This window comes from Montipora foliosa, chromosome 9 (genome assembly GCF_036669935.1).
Source record: "Montipora foliosa isolate CH-2021 chromosome 9, ASM3666993v2, whole genome shotgun sequence".
Classification (NCBI taxonomy): Eukaryota; Metazoa; Cnidaria; class Anthozoa; order Scleractinia; family Acroporidae; genus Montipora; species Montipora foliosa.
Window position 1 is genome coordinate 45,646,324 of NC_090877.1, and position 22,252 is coordinate 45,668,575.

The 22,252-nt window shown below is 39.8% G+C and overlaps 1 protein-coding gene across 1 annotated transcript; it reads right to left on the reverse strand.

Moving 5' to 3' along the window:
- Positions 1–10,356: 10,356 nt before the first annotated feature.
- On the reverse strand, positions 10,357–20,029 carry LOC137971882 (collagen triple helix repeat-containing protein 1-like). The gene is made up of 4 exons (XM_068818625.1): positions 20,024–20,029; positions 18,894–18,920; positions 14,679–14,951; positions 10,357–10,710 (listed from the first exon to the last, which is right to left on the reverse strand). The coding sequence occupies exons 1-4, from the start codon at positions 20,027–20,029 to the stop codon at positions 10,357–10,359; spliced, it is 660 nt and encodes a 219-aa protein (XP_068674726.1).
- Positions 20,030–22,252: the final 2,223 nt, after the last annotated feature.

The window sequence follows — 22,252 nt, forward strand, 5'->3', positions numbered from 1 at the left end:
AGGTGAGAGATGATTTCATGCAGACTGGAACGCCTAGTGCTCTGTTGTAAACATGGCGGTTGACAGCATCAGTGAAGTCGTCTCTCTGGCCTTTCTATGGACGAATTCCAGGACCTACCGATACAATTTGAGCAAGTTTTGAAAGCTAAAAACTTCAATCGATGCTGTATTTTGCCGGTAGGACTGGGTGGCTCCACACTCATAAGAAAATCTATGAAATGAGAATCGGGAGTCTTCCCTTGTCATGGAACGGCCGAATTACCCAGAATTCCTTTTGGGCATGAAGGAGGCAAGCGGAGACTGGTCCTCATCAAATGAGGAAAAAGTAGCGAGAAGAATATTTCTAGGCGGATACTAAGGAGTAGCCAAGGTGCGTGCTGTTAACGTAGACTTTTTATCATAGGAAATTCGGCCTGGCCTTTAGTAATTTCTTGTCAAAGAAACGGTATAATGTAAATAAGAGAGTAATGGGATTTATATTTGCGATTACCTGTCCTCTTACGTACCACTTAAGTCAAACTCTACATCTCTATGCAATAAGCGCATTCAAAATTTCCTCGTATTATTGTATAAAAGTAGTTAAAGAAAGAAAAGGTTTGTCCTGCATTTATGAAAAATACGTTATCTCTCCCGTTCTCTTCTTATGCATGATCTTCGTGGAAATTACATTCTGTCCCTCAATAAACCTAGAACAACCAGTTATGGTCTTAGTTCTTTTTCTTACGTATTAGCTAAGTACGTTGCGAAATGCGTTACCTGATTTTTCCCGTACCACTGAGTTTACTGGTTTTAAACTAATCCAGGGCCGGATTTTGTACAGCGGCTTTTCGTTTTGATTAATATATCTTTAAATATTATTTAATATTTAGTTGTGTATCTGTATCTATTATGTATGTTAGCTGTAATGTCTCGAAGATATTATTCTGAAATTCGAGATGAAATAAAGTTTTATGCATGCACGTATGTTACCTTCGGCAGGGCGCATGCGTGCACTTTGTAATCTGCGACTCCAGTGCTTTACCATATGACAGATAAAATGACTTTTCTCTTGAATATATAAGCCATGGAACTCTTACGTTAAATTGTAATGACAAGGGCGGTTTGGAGCTGTGAGTAGGCGTGGGATTTGTCTCATATGGTTTAGGGGCCGACATATCCCTCCCTCAATGCCGTACCGGGAGGCGAGGTCGGTAGCAGAAAGCAGCAAAGTGCCAACTGCGTCCAAAAGCGATCGCACGGGCCGAAATCCCGGGATGACTCGTTTGGTACGACGCTCCAGCGCCACGTCTGGAGGTACTGCATATTTTTCTCGTCTCGTCTTCAAACATTCCGTCAGCGCATGCGTGCGTAAATGTTCAGCCTCTCCGATACCTACAATACTAGACATATTTAGTTGGAACACTTAACGAATGGTCAGAATCATCGTGTTACAAGATCGTAGCTTATACCACATCCCCCTTCCCCCAATTCAATGTTGTGTGAGAATTTTTCGGGCGACTACTAGTAGTTGTGGAAATCAACCTTGGAGGAAGGGGAAACGGGTGTGGGTGTTCCAACAAATGTGACGAGTATTGTAGATCTGTGGGATATTTCATGTAACTTACATGATGAAAGATATTTGGGATAGTTGACATGAAGGGTAAATGGAGAGCGTGCGGATATTCGATGAGTTTAGTTCAAACGTCCACTAAATTCTACAACTGGCAAAGAGGGTGCTTTTTAGGGTGTAAATAACGTTCGTGACGGAAAATGAATTGAGGAGAATTCGACCATTTCATGCCAATAGTGATCCGAGTAGTGTGGGCACTGAGTGGAAGCGATGGCTTCATAGTTTTGAACTGTACGTGGGGGAAAAAGGTTTCATTATTATTCCCGACAAAGATGATAACAAAGTGCAAAGGTGATCATTGCTTCGTCATTGCGTTGGACCAGATATACAAGATATTTATAATGTTCTGCGTGATACAGGGAGTGCAAAGGAGTATCAGAATGACGATCATGCGTTTTTTCCACACTTCGTCGCATGATCACTCAAGTGAACACTCCACACGAGCCACATTTATTCAGAGAAATGGTGCAAGGGGAAGATGAAGCAATTGACCAGTTTGCAGTACGACTGCGGCGGAAACTTCAGCAGTGCGATTGTGGAGATCAAATGAAAACACAGATCCAGGATCAAATTATCTCAAAGTGTCGTTCCAATGAGTTACGGCGTAAACGTCTGGAAAAAGGCCGGACACTCACACTTCAAAAGTCACAAGAAATTTCCCGGAATTTTGAGGCAGTCAAAAGGTCAACCTAGAGTGTGAGTCTGCCAAGTGGATCAGTAAATCGAGTCAATGATAGAATGCCAGGACGGAATGTTCGAGATAATGCGCTGCAATGAGAGGCAAGTGTTATTGGTGTGGTAGGTGTGGTCATTTTGCCAGAGATCTCCAGTGTCCGGCCAGGGAAAAAACGTTCTCCAAATATTCTCAACGGGGGCAGTTTGCAAATTTAAGCAAAACCAAATTTACAGAAGTTTCGAGTAGATCCCGGGTTCGGTATACATGCAGGCTCAAGATTGTCAGGAGGAAGAAGATGAGTATGTCTTTGCAGTCACTGATGATGTTCAAGGAGGAAGGAAGATCACAGTATACAGTGGGGGTATCCCAGAGAAAATGATTATTGATTCTGGAGCAGGTGCAAATGTCATTAGTACAGCATTGTGGGAGCTATTGAAGAAGCAACATATTGCGTGTCACGAAAGGGTGCAAAGAAGCTGCATGTTTATGGTACAGTTACACCTCTTGAAGTCATAGGAACGTTTATAGCAAATCTGACAGGAGGCAGCAAATGTGTTTCAACTGAATTTACCGTTATCAAAGGGCGAAAAGAACCACTACTAGGAAGCGAATCAGCCAATGAGCTGGGAGTCCTAAAATTTCAAGGCCCGTTGAATCTTGTGGCAGATTACAGTGAGATAACCAGAGGATACAAGGATATATTTACAGGAATAGGAAAGTTCAAGGAATTTCAACTGAAACTTCATATCGATCAGCAGATCCACTTGCGCAACCTTTGATGCGGCCTGCATTCAGTTTAAAGGAAATGATCAAGAGAAATCTTGACGCATGATTAAAGGTAGACATCATTGAGAAGGTTGATGGCTTAACTCCTGGGCTTTTGTGGTTGTACCTAAGCCAAATGGTGATGCAAGGTTATGTATGGGCCTCTGAGAAGTTTCATTTGCCAGGGTCAACGACCATTGAAGATGCGTTGTCACGCCTCACGAAGACTGAACAACCACAGCCTAGGAATGTAGCAGAAGAATACATTAGATTCGTAGCAAACACAGCAGTGCCACGAGCGATGAGTACAGACGAAATAGAAGAAGAGTATGCAGTAGATAAAGAATTGAAGTATCAAGTAAAGCTATGATCCTCGCAGTTATGGACACAATTTTAACAATGAACCTCGTTGAAGTCCTGAATTTTTCAGGTTTCTCTACGCAATTCTTAAAATTAGAGCTTTACTTGATTTCATATCCGCAGTTCAGTATATGATTCATTTCATATATCGTTTCGTTCATTGAATTGAAGTATGTATGACAGATTATTGAGACAGGAAATTGGGAGAATCCCACATGCGCAAAGTACAAACCAATCCGAAATTTGTAATTCGGGGAACCAGAATTGTTGTACATAGCAGGCGGCGTACAAAACCAATTGAATTAGCCCATGAAGGACACCAAGGGATGGCCAGAATGAAGCAAAGCTTGCGGATAGAGGTCTGGTGGCCAGGTTCTGATAAGGAAGCTGAAGCATTTTGCAGAATATGCCATGGGTGTCAAGTTGTGAGTGGACCGAGCAATCCCGAACCTCTTCACCTGAGTGACTGAATTGCCTCAAAGACCTTGGCAAGACATTTCAATTGATTTCATGGGTCCACTGCCATCAGGAGACATGTCTTTGCAGTGACTGACTATTACATTAGATATGAGAAAGTTAGCATCTCAAACAAAAACACAGCAGAATGATGTGGCCATCAGTGGTCTAGAGAGAATTTTACGACTCATGGTTTGCCTTAGACATTTACAAGTGACAATGGTCCTCATTTCGTGGCAGAGTCTTTTCGAACATTCTTAAAGGACAATGGCATTAAGCATAGAAAGATCGCTCCATTGTGTCCACAGGAGATCGAGCGTCAGAACCCGCCACTCCTTAAGCGAATGCAAATTTCCCAAATTGAAAGAGAAGATTGAAGGAAAGGAGTACAAACCTACTTCGATGCCTACCGAAACAATCCCCATCCTAGCACAGGTGTGTCACCAGCAGAGTTCTTATTCAGAAGAAAACTGCGTACAAGAATTCCAGAGTTAAGGAGGGCTGCTAAACTGGATGTGTAAATGTAATATGTTGATCGCGCGGAAAAGTACAAATTTAGTAGGGCACACAAAAATGGTTAGACGTTTAGGACTGGTAAGCCGTGACGTTACACGGATGCATGAACTTTTGGCCCAGTTTCGCATTGTTTATATGTACTTTTTTGAGAAGATGCTTCATATGGAATAAACATGGGAATACGCCTTTTTCAGTTTTTGCGTGTAGCAGATGAACGAGTAAGACATAGTGACAGAAATAGAAAGATCAAGATGAAAGAATATGAAGACAGAACCCGTAATGCGGAAAAAAGCGGTTTGGTGGCCGGTGACAAAGTTCTTTTAAAATAGTGGCTAATAAAAACGTGGACCACCCCTTTTGAAAGTCAACCTTATGAACTGATTGACAAGAGTGACAACAGTGTCCCGATTGAGTAGCCTGAATGAACCCAGTGTAAGAGAAATAGTACACACGTGAAGCTCCGACCATGAAAGAGATGAATCCTACACTTACCTTCAAATCAATATTGCTTTGAGTCCGTGACAGAGCTATTGTTGAAAAGAACAAAGAAGACTCTCGTTCCCAGAGTCATCGTTCCCTTGACCGGCGATCGGGAATGAGAGACTCTGGTCAAATCCAAAAAGGCCATATTTGATTGGCTGTTGAAAAACGGTTTCATTTCACTTGGAATAAATGTAATCAAATACGTACGGCAACATTTCATTTGGTAAATTAACGACTTTCTGAAACCAGTCGGAAGGATACAGATTGTATCCTTCAAATTGTATACTATATTCCTTAAAGCCTCAAACTGAGCTTCCTTTAGTGAGAGTTCAGATTTCCCTAACCTTTCGAGAGCACAGTCCGATGCGTTGTGGAAGTGCTCTACTTTGGAGCTAGAAGCCATATTTCTAAAAAGTTTGAATTTTCACGTTCGGTCAGTAGACTCTTCACGCTCACACCGTTATTCAACGGTTACCGTAATTAGAGTTTTCCGGTTCCGGTTTTGGGTTATCCCAGAGCATCCTGCGCCTGTTCCGCTGGACAACGGAGGGTCTGGGGACCGGATTGAACAAACAAATGAAGAATGACTCGTGATTAGGGTCCCTCCGTTGGGTGGACGGCAGGTAGGTAATTAATATTCAATAGATTATATCAATAAATTGTATTTTAAGTATAAACTCTTCTTGAAGATAATAGATAGATAATAGATAGAAGTAGATTTATTTTTATAATAGATAGAAGTAGATCTTTTATTGAAGTTTAATATAATTTGAAGGGCATTGTATATTTATAAATTTATTATATTGTGGTTTTTTAATGTATTTATTCTGCAATGTTATTGATATGTATTTTTACCGATATTATTTTTAATAAAGACTTAATAATAATAAATAATAATAATTCAAGTTAGCATTGATAGTTTTTGACAATATAACAAGTGCACAATAAGTATTCGTTTATCATTGTATTCATTGTATTCGTATCATTGAACAATTCGGTAGTTTTAATTCGCCGTAATATCTTTCTATGGATTTGTGGATGTCTAGTGTTAGGAAAGGTAAAAACAGGTAGATAAATGTAAACCTTCGCGACACCTATTGTCAGACCGGGAAATCGCTTATGGGACGCAATATCCAAACACAATTTTATACGGCAGTCATTTGTAAGTGGCTTAGATATTCACTAGGGAACTTAAGCATCGGCAACGAAATAGGACGACGACGTCTACCGGAAGTTAAATTTTCGCGTGCGCACCTTGTGCGCATTGGTAAGGTTGTCAAAACGTCGTCTAGCTTTCGTCGAGGACGAATTTCAGGGAGATTTGCCGTTCTCGCTAAAACGTAAGTATAAAAGTTTTTTTTTTTTGCTTGTAAATCATCCCTTTTCCTCTAACTTGTAATTCAGTAAAAATAGAAATACAGCTTTTGCTAGATTAGTGAAATCCAAACGTTTCGTGCTTTGTCCATTTCTTTGCTTACAACCTATAATTTTCTTTCAGGTCATCTGAAAATTCGATCTAGCTGTTGGTCATGGCGCAACAAGCAGTCGGAAAGACATGTAAGCTTTCCTCTGCCATTTCAAATATGCCTGTTCTTCCATAACTGTATATCTTCACTCGTTTGAATTTAAGTTTTTGTTGTAAAATGAATGTTTATTTCTAAAACTAATTCCATGCTGTTTCTCTTTAGCCGCAAGTAAAGGAAAGTATTTTCATTGGACCTCAGATCACGATGTCCTTATGTGTCGGGAAGTTATTGCTTGTGAGCCATACAATTTTAAACTGAGGAGCCCTGAGAGAGGACAAGTTTGGGAGACCATTGCAGCAGCTTTGAATTCTCTTCAGCAGCCGAAATTTAAAGTAACTGCCAGAGGAGGTAGAGATCGCTATGCACTTTTAACTTCCAAACAAAAACAAAAATTGCGCGCGGAAGAGAAAGCGTCTGGAATCGAAGTGCCAGATCAAACCCTGGATCCTAGAGAGGGAAAAAATTGCAAAGGAGAAAAGCGATGCCCAAACCGATGAAAACAAAGGCGAAAGCTGACAAGGAAAAATGTGCAGCAGAAGAGGTGAGGCAAAACGCTTTGAAATCAATGGTAGCTAAAAGAAAGAGCGCATGACGGCGGTGAGAAGCCAACAGTGGGCAGCTAGTTTCTCGTTCAACTAACTCATCTTTCTTTGAGATTTACAGCTTTTTTGTATCTTCTAAAGTTGGGCTGTCAATAATGTGTCAATCACAAATCAAATGTCACCTGCCAAGCGAAATTAAACTGCGTAGCATTATTATTTACATGTCTTTGTTCGAGCCACCACCCATACAGAAAATGTTCACTTTTAGTAAAGTTTCTTTTAGTTGGCCTGGTATGTCACAAAATTAATGACAGTTAGAAAATAAAAAAGGAATATGTTGATATACTTCAAAGCTTTCTTTTACCCGCATTTAATTAACTGGAAGAACAGCGTATAAAGGCTGTGACGTAACGTCCAATATAAATAACGTAGGATTGAGAAGGAAGAGGATTGACGGGCTTAATTAAAGCACCTCCCAATACCTAAATTTCGTGGCCTTGAAGCAAAAGTAGCTTAATCAAAATTGGTATCAGTGCACCCGTAAAGTTCCGACTGGTAATAACTATATGGTGTTAAGAAATACTAAGTTAAACCTGAGTAAAAGTGTTCTGTATGTACAGAAAATAGGACCTCAGAGGAGAAATGAAAATAAGTTATTTCCAGGAAATTAAAAAAAAAAAAACTTACTTGGATAAAACACAACCGGGTGAAACACAAAGACAGCTTTCAGTGGTACCAAAAACCCAATTAAAATATTTTTAATGACAAACTTACTTGGCCTGGCGTACCAAACACCTATCTCCTACACCTGTTCGAAACCAACTCCATGTCATTAGGTTAAGATTCATTTTGATCGTAACTACTAAAGAGCAAACAGAGCTTTAGGAGTTAGTTTTTCATAAGAGTCAGTTAACACCGTTGCCGCAGGAAACAGCCAGGAAGAGTGAAACCAACAACCTCTTTCAATATCCCTTACTTTAGCATCAAAATACTAACCCACTGAAAAGAACTTAACATCTCCATGCCGCAATGCAATTTAATTTAAACAAGAGGCTACGGGTAACCTACACTTTGCAGGAAGGATTTTTAGCCGATTTTCTTGAAGTTCACAGTATTTCAGTGTTTTTTGTTTTGTGTTGTTTTACAATATCTTGGTCAGTACGTGCTATCGTTGTTTTGTCATCGTTATTTCATATCTGTGTTTCATGTCCAGTTCAATTCCGCATTCCCAAGTCCAAGAATAGCGATCATAGAATAGTTGTTCACATTTAAAACTGCTTTTAAATGGCATTGATTCCAATCAAAACCGGTAAGTAGATGATTTATAAGTTTCTACGATGGTATTTAAAATATAGCAATAACGGGAGAATTATAAAATTATGTAATTAGCCAGGTAAAATGTATTACCGAGTCATACGATAACCGGATATTTCATTGTGTGCAACGAAAAGCTCGTTTTCCCGGTCACGCACACAATTCTATGCTTCAGCCTGTCACTTAGTCTTCTGTGGTCTAGTCGTCATCGTGATTACCTCTGAACGCCGAGATACCGAGTTCGAATCGTACTTAGGTTGCCTTCTCTGAAAAGTCTCTCTTAGGGGCAAAGAAATCTTACGCATGCGCAGGAAAATCGCGACCTGCCCTCCGCCCCCAAAAAAGGAAATAAAGAAGAGGCGGAGCTGAATCCTATACCCTGTTTCCTCCAACAAAGTAAAAAGTGACTATTGAAGGGTATATCTCTGGAGAGTTGGAGTTACCATGGCAACAGATAACGTCATAAATATTCTTGAAGAAAACTTAAACAATCCTGTCATAAGATTACCTACAATTTGTTTCGTTAGCTAAAACCATATACTTTTGATATTGCATTGTTCTGATATTGTATATAATATACACTGTGAGAAACCCCTTCGAGCCTCCTTAAACGTGAAACGTGAAACGACGTCCGGTCCGTGCATCAGTCATTTGAAATCCCGGTTCCCCTGATCCCCGGGACAGGACGGAGATTTAACGCGGCTATAGCCGGGATTTAACGCCTATTTAAGGTGGCAGTACACGTGTATTTGAATGGAATTTTAAGAGGTTTAAAGAAGGGATAAAAGAATCAACCCAAGAGCACACCAAGTTGGTAGGGGACTGTTTGGCTGTCAATATATCAAGTTTTAAGTTCGAATTCTACATCAAATCTTAACCTTTTCTTATCTCTCCAGATTTTACTACTCTTTTGAGAAAAACTATCTCCTCCCAAATATACCTAAAAATCTCAAAAAAATTTACAAAACACCCCAAAACACTAATTTGTGTTTTGAGCATAAGGTTTTTGTATTGCTTGACATACGAACAAGATATTTTCATTAAACCGATTTTAAGTGAAAACGGCTTTCAGGTGTACCCCCGCCTTAAGCTACTTATTGAAGAGCTTTAAAAAGATGAAATTAGGGATCCACTGAATATTTTTCTTTGAAATTTTCTGAGAATGCGAAATGACGAATCTTGATTGTACCCCAAAAATCCGGGAACATCACCTACTTATTTTTCAAGATGCTTGCTCACCAAACGGGACACGTTTTATTTCCGGTTTCCCCGGGTAATTTGCTTACTTGTATCGTGGGATCCATTCCCCGCACGGTCAGAAAACTATTTCCCGATAGTTTGTCCAGGATGGAGCAAGGAGGAAGAATGGGTTGAATACCTGCTTGATATTACAAAACACTTTGATCGCAATTTGTAAAAAGCTATACCTTTGAACGAAATAAATGTATATATTTGCAGTGCGCTGGTTATCGATGAAAGGGAGAAGTGATCCTCGAACTTATCAGGACAATTTAAGCAATTTTCTCTTACAAACCCTGAAGACTTCAGGTTGCTTCAACAGGATCCTGTTATGTACCCGTCTTGAGTACGGCCCTCAGCCTTCGGGCCTCAAGGAATGAGATAAGAGAATATATCCCCATAAATGGGCCTCTTCCAATGTTTTATTATTTTTTTCCAGTCTACTTTTAGCGTGTGGTCATACCGCGCGGATATTTAAGAAAGACACCTCATTGGTCAGTTGTGATGCGTGGTGAAAAGGCGGCTTTTTCGTTCTTTTCTGCGACAAAATGGCCACTGTAGTAGATATCACGTTTGTTGGCGAATCTCAAACCTTTGACTTCAAAAGGAGCGGGAAAAGTTCATTCGCTCCTGACTACACATTGTAGAAAAAGGTAGAGAAACATACACTAGAAAGGCAAGATAATAAGAATCATATTTAGAGGAACCTTGATTTGTATTCCAGATTTTTATTCAACAGAATGTTATTACAATCAAAGGCAGACGGAAAAAACGTATACAAATTAACTTCTTTGGAATTCTACGTTCAAATGATTTATGACTTCTCTTTAAACAGCCGCTTTTGTTGGACTGAAGATTAGATTTTGTTCTCTAAGCTTGAGGTTTAGAAACTTCCTCGACAAAGATCCGGGACACTGCTCCCCAACCTGTGCCGGCATTAGCATTTCCATATCCAGGACAATTACCGACCCAGAATCCCACGCGCACTTTTCCCTTATGAATGTTGTTGCAGTGCCCTTCAATATGGCGGACGCGATAAGGATTTTGAGATTTTGCCGTGCTTAAATAAACAACTCCATCAATAGGGAGGGGAGCCGAACATTCAGCACCGTTGAAAGTGAAGTACCAGCGTTTACAGCAATTAGTACAGCCTCCAACGTTAAGAGTACCAGTCCAGGCCACACGAAGAGCTGTATCAGAGAAGTTCTTAGTGAACACGCAATCCTATATATTAAACACATATTCAATGCATTAGTTCTAATTTTCAGTCTTTTGAACATTACCAAAACTACCAACAATCTTTCAGACAACTAATGGAGCAAAGGAATACCACATAAAGGATCACAGATTTAATACAGGAGTCTTGCATCTTGCATCACCTTTTCGCTATCTGGAGTGGTTTCTGTTCTGTTTCTTGGGAAAATGCTCATTCCAAATGTCATAAGTTCTCGTGAGCGTTTAAATTTCTAAGTTTTTTTAGATTTTACAGGAAGTTCATCGTTTGTTAGTCTGCAGCCTCTTGACGAAGTTGGAGACGAGAGGCTTTAGAAAGCCTAAATAAAATAAACGACCTTAAATATAATAAAGTCCCAAGTGTAATAACATTTTGTCTTAAATGTAATAAACTCTTACATTTCTCTGAAATTAGGCCTTAAATGTATTGACGTCATACTAACGTCATCAATGACGTAAGTAAAACGTCTTTAACGAGCTAACTGGTTATGACAATGGCGTTTTCCGTGCCTACAAGTGAGCCTGTTCGCAGTCTAGATAATAGAATTCTATGGAACAATAAATGGTGTTTTGGTGTTACCATAACAATGTCATTGGAGGATAAATAATAGTTCTGTTTTTCAAAAACCCTTGAAAAGGTTCATAAACAGTCAAATACTATTATGCGCCTCATTCTTCACGACAATAATAAATGGAAAAATATTTTTGTCAACTTTAAGGTACACACGGAAGAATTCATGGATATTTGAAAGTTTCCTTTCTCTAGCAGGACCTGATAGCCAAGAAGCCATGCAGATCGCTAAGTGTCATTATTATTACATCAGCTGAAAGGTTGATGGTAACCGTTAGATACCTATCCACAGGGGATTCTCAACAATCCCAACCATTCATGTCTCACATTGGAAAATCCCCTTGGCTTCTCTCCTGGAACCTAATGGGATCTTTTTCTTCTTCTTTAGAAATAAACCATACGCCGTTCGTAAATTCTTGAACTTCTTCTCCGCTTTAGACGGGTTTATATCAAACTTTTGAGCGATTTTGGTCCACTAATTCAATTTCATAAACCTGTCTCGGTAGTCTTTGCTAAACTTGTTGTACAGACAATCATACTTTTGCACTTCTTTCAAAAACAACATGCTATCGGCCATTTTGCTCTTGGTAACAAAGTATTGTAGTACATCAAATGATTGATTGCAACGTTTTCTGGGAACCAGTTAGTTGTTTGAAGGATTTACCATCATTACAACAATAATAACTATTACAAAATTGGGTAAAACATAAAAAGAATCGCTCAAAACATTACATATATGGGTTATTGACCAAGCGTAAGGTCAAGATGGCTGGATATTGGCCAAGTTCTTTTTTTTTTGCGTTCTGTTTATGGACCGAGACGAAGTCGAGGTCCATTAACACGCCGAAAAAGAACGAGCTTGGTCAATAAAAGATTTATTACATGGGAAACACCGAACAATTGTCTTTGATCTTGCGGGACCAAGCGAGAAATCCCGAGCGGGATTGATAGCTCCATCTTGCCCGCTCGTGTAGCCAATCACAGTGCGGGATTTGGTTCATCTTGGCCGCTCACGGAGCTTTAGTAGTCATATAATAAAAGAAGGTATTAATAACACAGCAAAACAAACCGGTGGGCACGGATAGACAAACTTAAGGAAGTTAGAAAGCCTTGAAAATCGTGGGGTTTTGAAAACTACTTGTTAGCCTAACAGCTTTTCATAGTTCATTTTTGTTGCTTGTAATGATTGAGAGAATGTTTGGTAGGTCTATTCACTGTTGTAGTTTACAAGCGATTTATTTGTTAACGTTAAGTTCCATAGTGTATAAGGAAACATACTGTATTTACTCAAATAAGCGCCGCGGCGCTTATTAAATGTTTCAGGCCTCAAGTGCGGGGCGCTTATTCCAGGGTGGCGTTTGTTTCAAAGTTGTACTCGACAAGAACTGTATTAACAAGTAACAGTATTATCATTTTTACTGGGTTGCCAGTATGGCAAACCCAGTCGGAATCTGGGTTGGTTTTTTTTTTTTTTTTTCCGTGTCGGTAAAAGTCTTGCCTGTCACTCCCCTGCTAAGTGGTGTCTTTGTGCATAGAGCCTTCTGCGCGTATTTTCTCAGGATCGAGAGGGTATAGTGGAAATGCGTAGATTTCTCTGGTGGACACAGGAGAATCATTAACTTAGCTTGCAATGGCGTCGAAAGACATGTAACGCGAATGGCGTTTTAGTGGATCCTTAAACAAAATATACCCTTATGGAGCTCAATAATGGAAAGTCAGTTGGATAAACTAGGCAGGCGGTGAAAAACCAACACCTGGAACCTCAAAAGCGACGAGTAATGGACTTCGACAACAATCTATCGCCCGTGAGCCGAAATCAAAGTGAGCTGTATTTCTAAAATAATATTTAACCAAGGGTGCTGTTGTGTAGAACACTGAAACCAAATGGAAAATTCTCTGGTAACTTATGGGTTCAACAAAGACAGAGAACCGTTGAACGAATCGAACACCTTACGTGGATCTGTGATCAACTCTGCTCAGTCTTCAGGTAAAAAAAATAATTGGAAATGTAACAGCCAAGAATTATTTGAAAGAAAGCTTGTCGTGTATTTTGTGCTTCATTATTCAAGGAAAAGGTTCTTCATGGAAACGGTTTGATCCTGAAATTTAGTTTGTTGCAATATTGCGCATATTTGACACGATTGAATTTCTTCTCTTCACGCACGTAGTGAAATAGAAGGGGTTTTTGCCTCTAATAGCAAATATGTTGTTTGTTTCAAAAAATTGTTCGCTGGAAAAGGTGGCCTTTATGAATTCGTCATGTTTTATGATATGCGAGCTTAACTCGATAGGTTTTATGGCAATAGTAAAGCATTTTCTTGTCAAAATGAGGTTAGCGTCTTTCTGGTGTGTTAACTGAATTAGATCGTGAATTTGTATTTGCCGTCTGCCGCGTAACCTTGATTTCCACTCTCAAAATTTCCTCCAGAATCTACTTTTTGCAAAGAATAAGCTTTTAGAATGATGTTCTTGTTTTGCATAAGGCAAGCTAGCAAAATCTGTACCTTGCTGAGTTCGCATTTGTTAGCGTTAATGGTATTTTCGGTCCGATGCTTCTGTTTTATGAGGTGTATATTGTTTTGGTCTCCCATCCAAACATTAACCTCGCCGAACAGGGGGATTAACTTCAGTGAACTTTGGTATTACAAAGCTGTCAGATGTTCAGAGGGCACGCTTAAACTTGTGGTGAAAAGAAGTTGTGAGGGAACTTGAAAATTATCAACATGTCAGCCCAGAAGCCAATGTTTCTCGCTTCTCTTTTATTTGTTATTTTTCAGAGACTGGAATGCTGTAGTTCAATAACACACATTTCACTGCCTTCTGATTTTCTGTAACACGTACCACAGGCAACCCAGTGTATGCTTCACGGAAGCATCTCGTTCGCATTAAACTAACAGAACAGTCTCTTAATTTTGATTATATCAGGGCCGTGGCGCTTATTCTGTGGTGGCGCTTATTAACTTTTTTCTCCCAAATGTAGCGCTTATTCGAGCGTGTCGCTTAATTAGTCGGGGGTGGCGCTTATTCCGGTAAATACGGTAATTTGCAACAGTAACAAAATGAAGTGGACACCCGTGGCACAGCCCCTTTAATTAATGACGTTAGCATGACGTCAATATATTTAAGGCCGAATGACACTCTTAAGAGTTTATTACATTTAGGACTTCATTACATTTACATTTGGGCCTTCTACGAGCAGCGAGACCGCGGGAAGTGAGACTCGCAGACGAGCTTCGATTCTAATTACTAACCCCCTCCCCCCAGGTCGTTCGCAAAACTCTTTTGAAGGGATCAAGCGAAAAGAAAGAAAGTAGTGCTTGAACGCGAAAGCCAAACACTAGACCCTGCTAGGAAACTAATGGTTTGTGTATTTTGGTGCTCAGCTCACCTTAATCAGGCCGTTATCTCTGCTATCGTGAATGTTATTCCAGGCGCACTCCTTCCAGTTCTTAACAGCCATCACATCTGGAGCTACACTTGCCCCGGTCTCTCCTCGCTCTCCTTTTTGACCAGGAGGACCCTGGATACCAGCCTCTCCAGTTCGTCCCTGATCCCCTTTTGGTCCGTCACGGCCGTCCCGTCCATCGCGGCCTATGAATCCTGGGGATCCAGGCTTGCCATGCATGCCGGGAATACCCCAACGGCAAATCGACGAGGCTTGCTGGTTCGGAAAGCAAACAAAACTCACTGATATCTTTGTCCGTCTGTTAATCGATTACTGTTAAAATTATGAGTTTATGAGCTTGACGTTATTGCTGAAGAAACCTTTCCATATAGATATAAAAAAATTCTACAGATTGAAACATGCTTGGACGAATTTACTTTAATTCATCCTTTTCTTCATATAACACTTACCTGTCAATTCTTTGTTCTCTATTTTCACATTCTCCATAATTCACTTTGTTTGCCCCCCAATTTTGCATAAACCTTTTTTTTCAAATGCTCTTCTTTAACTCCCTGAAAAAAAATGTATATCCTCACAGCTGTACAGTCAGCCTTGCATTATTATTTTGGGAACATGCAGTGTCCCAAGAGCGTTTGAAGAAAACGGTTTATGCAAAATTTGGGGGACAAACAAAGTGTATTATGGGGAATGTGAAAATCGTCAATGTCCAGGCCCAGTTGTTCAAACGATGGATAGCGCTATCCGACGAATAAATCGCTATCCAATGGATACGTCATAGCGAAACCAATTGTGCGAACCCAATGGATAGTGACTTATCCGCCGGTGGATAGAGTTATCCACCTTTTGAACAACTGGGGCCAGAAATGCAAGTAATTAGATATGCACGAATTTCAATAAGCGTCACGAAGTGTCCCCTTGCCTTTTTCCTCAACTTCAACATCATTCGTGTCTCGGAATTCAGACATTTTACGTCACAAAGTGTCCCCCAAATGCTGCTCTTTAGGTAAAGATTAACTGCTGCATTTACCCAAAGCTAAAAATAACGCTAACCTTATTGTTAGAAATAGGTAGGAAATGCTTGGAATTAAAGGGCACTTGGCGATGGATATCATAATGGGCTCCCTGTGCATCTAATTACCTGCCTTTCTGGACATAAGTGGAGGATAGGGTATTATAGGTTCAAGAAAATGAGTTTGTTATGTGTTTTAAAATGTCGAAAATGTAGCTCGAAATAGCTTTTTTAGAAGACAAAATACAAAAAAGCAAGAGGGAGAACCAATTTCTAGGGTACACAAACAAATACGATAGCACCAGATCCTTGATTTACAACGGGATGGTAGTCCTCTGTCCAATCAGATTTGGGCAACTATAGTTTTCAAAATTAAAAAAATTATTTTAGCACAAAAGTTTCAGATATTCTCTTTCATATATAAGATGATTGTATAAAACTTAGAACGCCTAGTAACAGCGACCAACTTTCTCTATTTTGAGAGAAATATGCGGGATATAGACGAAAGAGAGAAGCGATTCTCGCACGGCGTTTCTGGCCAATTAATCAATTGTCTCTTACAAACATTTGAAATTTTCACGTGCCTCCAACGAGAGTCGAACCCATGACCTCTGAGATGCCGGTACAATGCTCCACCAACTGAACTATAAAGCAACTCAGTTGAGAGCAGGTCAATTCAGTGACATTTCAGTTCATTTCTTTCACCGAGTCCTTTCACGAGAACGCAAAGCCAGGAGCCCAACAAATTGACCCGCTGCCAACTGAGTGACTGTAGAGCATTGCACAGGCATTACAGAGATATCTTGGGTTTGAATACCCGTTGAAACCACCCAAATATTTCAGAAGTCTGTAAGAGACGATTGCTTAATCAAGTGAAGATTCTGATCATTACACTTGTTAGCGTTACTTGAGCAGTAACCTCCTTTCGTTACTGCTCAACTAACATTAATAACAGCGATGATCAGCATCTTAACTTGATTTATCTCGACGCAGTTCAAATGTATATGGCTTTTATATACATCATACAATTGCTTAAAAAATGCCAAATACCTGTGAGGATCACTTCTCTCTTTTGTCCATAACCCGCACTAAACTCGGAGGCTCTGCGTGACGTCGCCAAAATTTTCTTGTGGTGCACTGGAAAACAGTTTCAGGATGTTAACACGATCAGAACGAAGTCGAGAAGGAACGCACGATAAACTGAACTTGCCTTAACACATAGCCTTGCTGTTATCCTAACTATTCATTTTTTATTGGCTAGTTGTCAAAGAATGTCCACGCCCCATATTCCAGCTGAGAAACTTAAAATGGTATTCAATGAGCTATGACAGACCTCGAGATAAAATGACATTATGATCATGTCATAATGTTTGTTTTTATTTCATTCAAAATGGTTTAATTGACATAATTATTTGCTCACGTTCCCATTGCAAGACGGGCCACCAGCATTGTTATCCCCCGCTGCAAATCAGTTATACGAAAGTGACATGAAAAGAAGCGTCAGCAAGATCCAAGACATTTTGATGAGGATAGAAGTTATTTCTTCTCTCTGATATTCTGTGGGAAAAGAGAAAATTGAAGTAAGATCCAAATAGACTTTTCGCGTAATTCGCATCTGCAATGATTGCAATAATTTCAATTTTCCCGTGTTTTAGTTTGTGTTGTTATACAGAAGTACTTTAAATTTTCCAACTTTCTTTTCATGACCATTCCGTAATTCAATTATATGGAATTATTCCCGAAATCATTTCATTCACCTGTTATGTAACTCAAACTTGCAATTGGCCAGCTCCCAGCTTGTTGAGGGTATTTCAGTTGGTAGAGCAAGTTTAGCACAATCGCCCTGTTATGGGATCGAACCCCTTCAAAGACTGGACTTTTTTTTTGCTTGCCTGCAACTGCTTAAGGTTCTTATCTAACATTAACAAGGGGTTTAGAGTTTTTCCGAAAGTGCAATTTATTTATCCAAGGGCGCGCGGCAATCTGCATTTTACACTTAGGCAGTGATGTCCGTCAGTTGCGAGTTCAAGTTGTACCCAAAAAGAGTTCAGTGGAATGATTTTGAGAATATATGAAAAATGTCATATATTTGAAATGCGGAAGGAACATGAAATAAATGTTAGGAAGGTCATCACAGTTAAACAAGGACTTAAACAGTTGCAAGTAAGCATGCAGGACTTGAACGGGATTTGATCCCGTGACCTAAGGACTGCGCTGCACTTGTTCTTCCAACAGATTTATGCTGCCAGCTAGGAGCTGGTCATTGGGCCTTAATCACACGGCGGCCATATTGAGTCCCGAGGGATTGAAAACTTTTGTTTTTCCCCACCGAAACTCGTTCCCAAACATTTCAACTCAAGGCTCGGGGTAAATATGACCAATATGGCCGCCGCGCGCATAAGGCCCATTGCGTCATCACAGTAAGCAAGGTTTGTGTTGCTTTTGCATGCGTAGGCAGCATTTTCACTGAGCGTCTAACAAGCTTTAAAGATCTCTAGTTAAGAGGCTAGTTGAGATTTCTTGTGGCATGTAATCTTAATTAGCCTATCAAAGGCTTTGAAACGGTGTGATTTTATTTTTTTTTTTGATCTGCCAAGTAAGCTATAGATATAGAAGGACGTATGGAAGAAGAAATTGCGCAATCCCCCTCTAACAAAAAGAAAGAATACCATGTTTTTCGACGAGAAGTCAGCTGCAGCCTTCAGGTATAATCATTGATAGAGGAGTAAAAGGAAGAATAAAGCTCCTAAAGCACAACTTGCCGTGAAAAGGAATGTGAACTTGAGTGGAGTCGCTGTCTGAATATCAAAACACGTGCGGTGCTTGTGTTTGGTCAGGTGTCACACGCGTGCAGCAGGACACGAACACCACAGTGACTTATGTCCGTCGTAATCCAAGGCCTTTGCTGAGCTCTTAATCTGGCAACAACGCGCATGCACCGTTTATTTTTAGGTTTAGATTAAGTTTGTCAAGAAGCTTTACATTTTAAATCATAATCCTTTGCATTAGAAAAAACAATAAATAGCATTTTCTGTAACTATCCGGGCCCATGAGAACTATCCTTCTGATCGATGATTTGTCGAAATCATTTTTGGCTTCGCTTACGTTGCACAAACATTAGAGATTCCTTGCCTCTGAAGCACTGAAACGACAAGCAAGACTGTTTCGAGAAAAATACGATGTGTTACCTGAGGTGGGTTAGAGCTGCTTAGGAACTATCAAAAACAAGAGACACAAATTAAATGTCATACCTAAGACTACCAGTGAGTTTAGGTCTCCTTAATTTGCGTACCTTCTTAATATTACAAGTCACTGAGGAAGACCCGGTACTGATGAACAACTCAAAAGAGTGAGTTGGGTTCAGCCTTTCCTAGCATTAAAATAGATCAGTATGACTGAGTCCAATGGACTTCAGACTGGAAACATTCTTTGCGTATTTAACGAGTTCACGCCCTTGAGATCAAATTCCCAGTGCCGACAAACAACTCATGAAAATCAGTTGGGTTCAGTGAGTCTCATAGCATAAAAATAGATCAGTATGAAGGAACAAGGACGGACTTTGGACGAGTAACATTCATTACAACCTCACACTCTTGACACGGAAGTAGATGTACTACGATAAACAAAGGGAAATACCAAAAATACCAAACTTCACCGCTATTGTACTCTGTAGGCACGTATTTTTGACAACGATATACCAGGGGTGGTGCAAAATGATTTTTTTGCGTTTCGCGTGGGAATAGATTTACAAAAAAAAAAAAGAAAAAACGTTTCTTGGCAAAATAAAAGTAGATAATGGGCGATATGTGTCATTTTACACGCAAAGATCCATGGATAAATAGACGCTGTAAATCCAGGAAACTTGAGCTGTAAGGAGATGAAACAAAAGTTCCCGGCAATGGATAATTTTTTATTTATTCTAAATTTTCTTTGAGAATGAGAAACGACGAAAGTTATATTAATTGTATCTCAAAAAGCAGAATACGAGACCGAGTTAACTTTTGAGATACTTGTTCACCTAATGGAACAAAGTTTTTTGGGGTTTTCGCGATTCTTAGCTCGCATTTTCCATTCTCTTTCCCAGATCCCATCGGCGGGGACTTCGTACGAGAAAGAAAACGATGGAATCTGGGAACGAGAATTACCTATTCCCTACCTTTGAATTAACGATCATCGTGAACACTATTATCCCATTCCCATAATGCATTACGTTTTGGGGAGTTCTTCACGTCAAAGCAATACAAGTTAATAATTTAATAGTTTGATTGCGTATCCCCGGAAACTGAAAAAGGCAAAGATCATAAACGACACCACTTACCAGCATATCTCACTATGTGGCTCTACTCATGGCGTACTGTACGACCTTCCCGAAGTTCACTAGCAGGGTTGCCCTTTTCGTCCCATCGTCTGGTCAGTTAACACGTATAAGACTAGTAATGTCATCGCTAAACAGCTTAAATATTGTATTAGTAAATTTTATGATTGCATCGACGTTAGAGTGTCTTTTTTCCCGTATAAAGACAGATTAGCTGGATCTCTTATGTCCAAAGTTATCTATAAAGCTAGTTGCTGGGATTGTAATGAATTACATTGGTAAAACAAAGCGTAGGCTACATGACCGGAAATCTGAACACTTCAAGGCGTTGCTAGGTAACAACAGGGAGCTTAAGCAACAACAACAGCAGCGGCAACGAGAACGTGATCTCAAAATATAAATTCGCTTTATTTTAATCGCTTCGTGACTATTTGTGGCAAGGATGTGGTACTTCCTCAAAAACGAAAATTTATCCTCAAGTGCTGACGTTCTTGATAAAACCTTCGCCTTGCAGACGACGGCAAAGAAATGGACAAACGTGAAAAACGCACGTACAGGTCGTGCAAAGCTATTATTTTTGCACGCCCTTGTCTTTGCTTAAGTCCCCTAATAACACGTCAGCTCTAGCTGATTACGTTATCTCAACTGGTTACAACTGAAAATGGGACTACATTGAAATTCTAGCCACTGGGAGGTCCGACCGACATTGTACCATGAAAGAAACTCTTTTCATTCGTGATCTTGAGCCATCCTTAAAAGAATACATTAGTAGCGAAAAGCTGTATCTTTATTAATAGGGCCATTTATACGAGAGAAAACAAGCCGCGGCTTACTCTGGCCGCGGCTTACATAAGACGCGAACACCCCGTATAAATGGTACAAAATCTACGTTCACGGCTTTCTCAAGCCGCCGCTTATCGTGGCCTGGGAGTTTTTACTCGGATAAACAGTTCCTTTCGCGTATTATGTACGCCGTGGCCAGAGTAAGCCGCGGTTTATTTTTTCTCGTATACACGGCCTTAATAAGGTTTCCATGTGTATCAGGTATACGCATTTACAGTGTATGTATTTTCTCTTTTGTTTTCATTGTTTCTTCTATATCTTTGTAAAGTATTGCATTACCTCCTTTTGTTAATATCAATATTACCTCATAAGCTACTCAAAATACTGTTATATATTTCAAAAAAATTTAGCCGACAGTTACTTCTGAAGATGTAGGTTGAGACGTTCGAAACGTTAAGTTAATAAAAAAATTATTTCAGTAATGCGGCCTTGTTTATCCTCATGTTTGTCACCGCAGATTGCGTTCTATTTCTAATCAAGATAATTATTCTTGGGACTGTATCATGCTTTAGTGAACTGGATATCCATTGTTTTAGTTCAAGTAACCCCCCAAAATGAACTGTATTATGGGATTTGCGAAAATAGCGAATTATCATTAATTTAGAAGATTGAAAGCTGGATATGGATTATGGGGAAAAGATGATTTACTTTTTTAAATATGGATATGCACGTAGGACCTGGAACTTGGAAATGTTGATTGACCCGTCACCTCAGTAACCACTCGACCACCATACTGCTAGCAATAAATATTTTCAACACTATTTGATAATGCTTTATTATCACTCGGCAACAAACAATATTAAACACTGCAAAAGGTCGGTTACCAAATGTTTTGAAGAGCGCAGTGCCTTGATCTTCAGTGGTAAAGCGGAAGGAAGAAGTTCCCACAGAGTCAGTTGAAACTCCGGGTTCCAATCCAATCCACTGATATGATTTTATTTTCCTTCTTTTCTCTGCTACCACAAGTCCTGGGGTACAGTGTCCTAAAATTGACGATGGTAGTAAATTCAAAGCGTATTACGAATTAACGATAATTGTTAATTTGGAGAAGAGATTGCGTTGTTTTCTTGCGGGTAATTTTTGGACCCATTCCCTGTACGGTCAGAAAACTGCCTGCAGTTTGTCCACGATGAAGCGAGGATCAAGAATGTGCTCGATACCGGCTTGACTTCACAACCTACTTTCATCGCAATTCTCAATGAGCGATCCCTTTGAAATAATTGTTTCACAATTAAGTGAAGTATGATCATCCGAGTGAATATCGTCCTGAGAGGGACTGTTTTAGTCATCATTGTCACCCTAAAGAAAGGACTACACTCACCCGAACGATCGTACTTCACTTAATTATGATATAACTCCTGGGTTTAAACCCATTACGAAAGAATAGTT

Bases quoted from the DNA above. Each gene is read 5' to 3' on its own strand.
- LOC137971882 (XM_068818625.1), bottom strand. The intron at 14,952-18,893 runs GTAACACATCGT...TTTCCGAACCAG, and splicing joins GCAGCTCTAACCCACCTCAG to CAAGCCTCGTCGATTTGCCG. The intron at 10,711-14,678 runs GTGAGCTGAGCA...TTTAATATATAG, and splicing joins GAGATAACGGCCTGATTAAG to GATTGCGTGTTCACTAAGAA.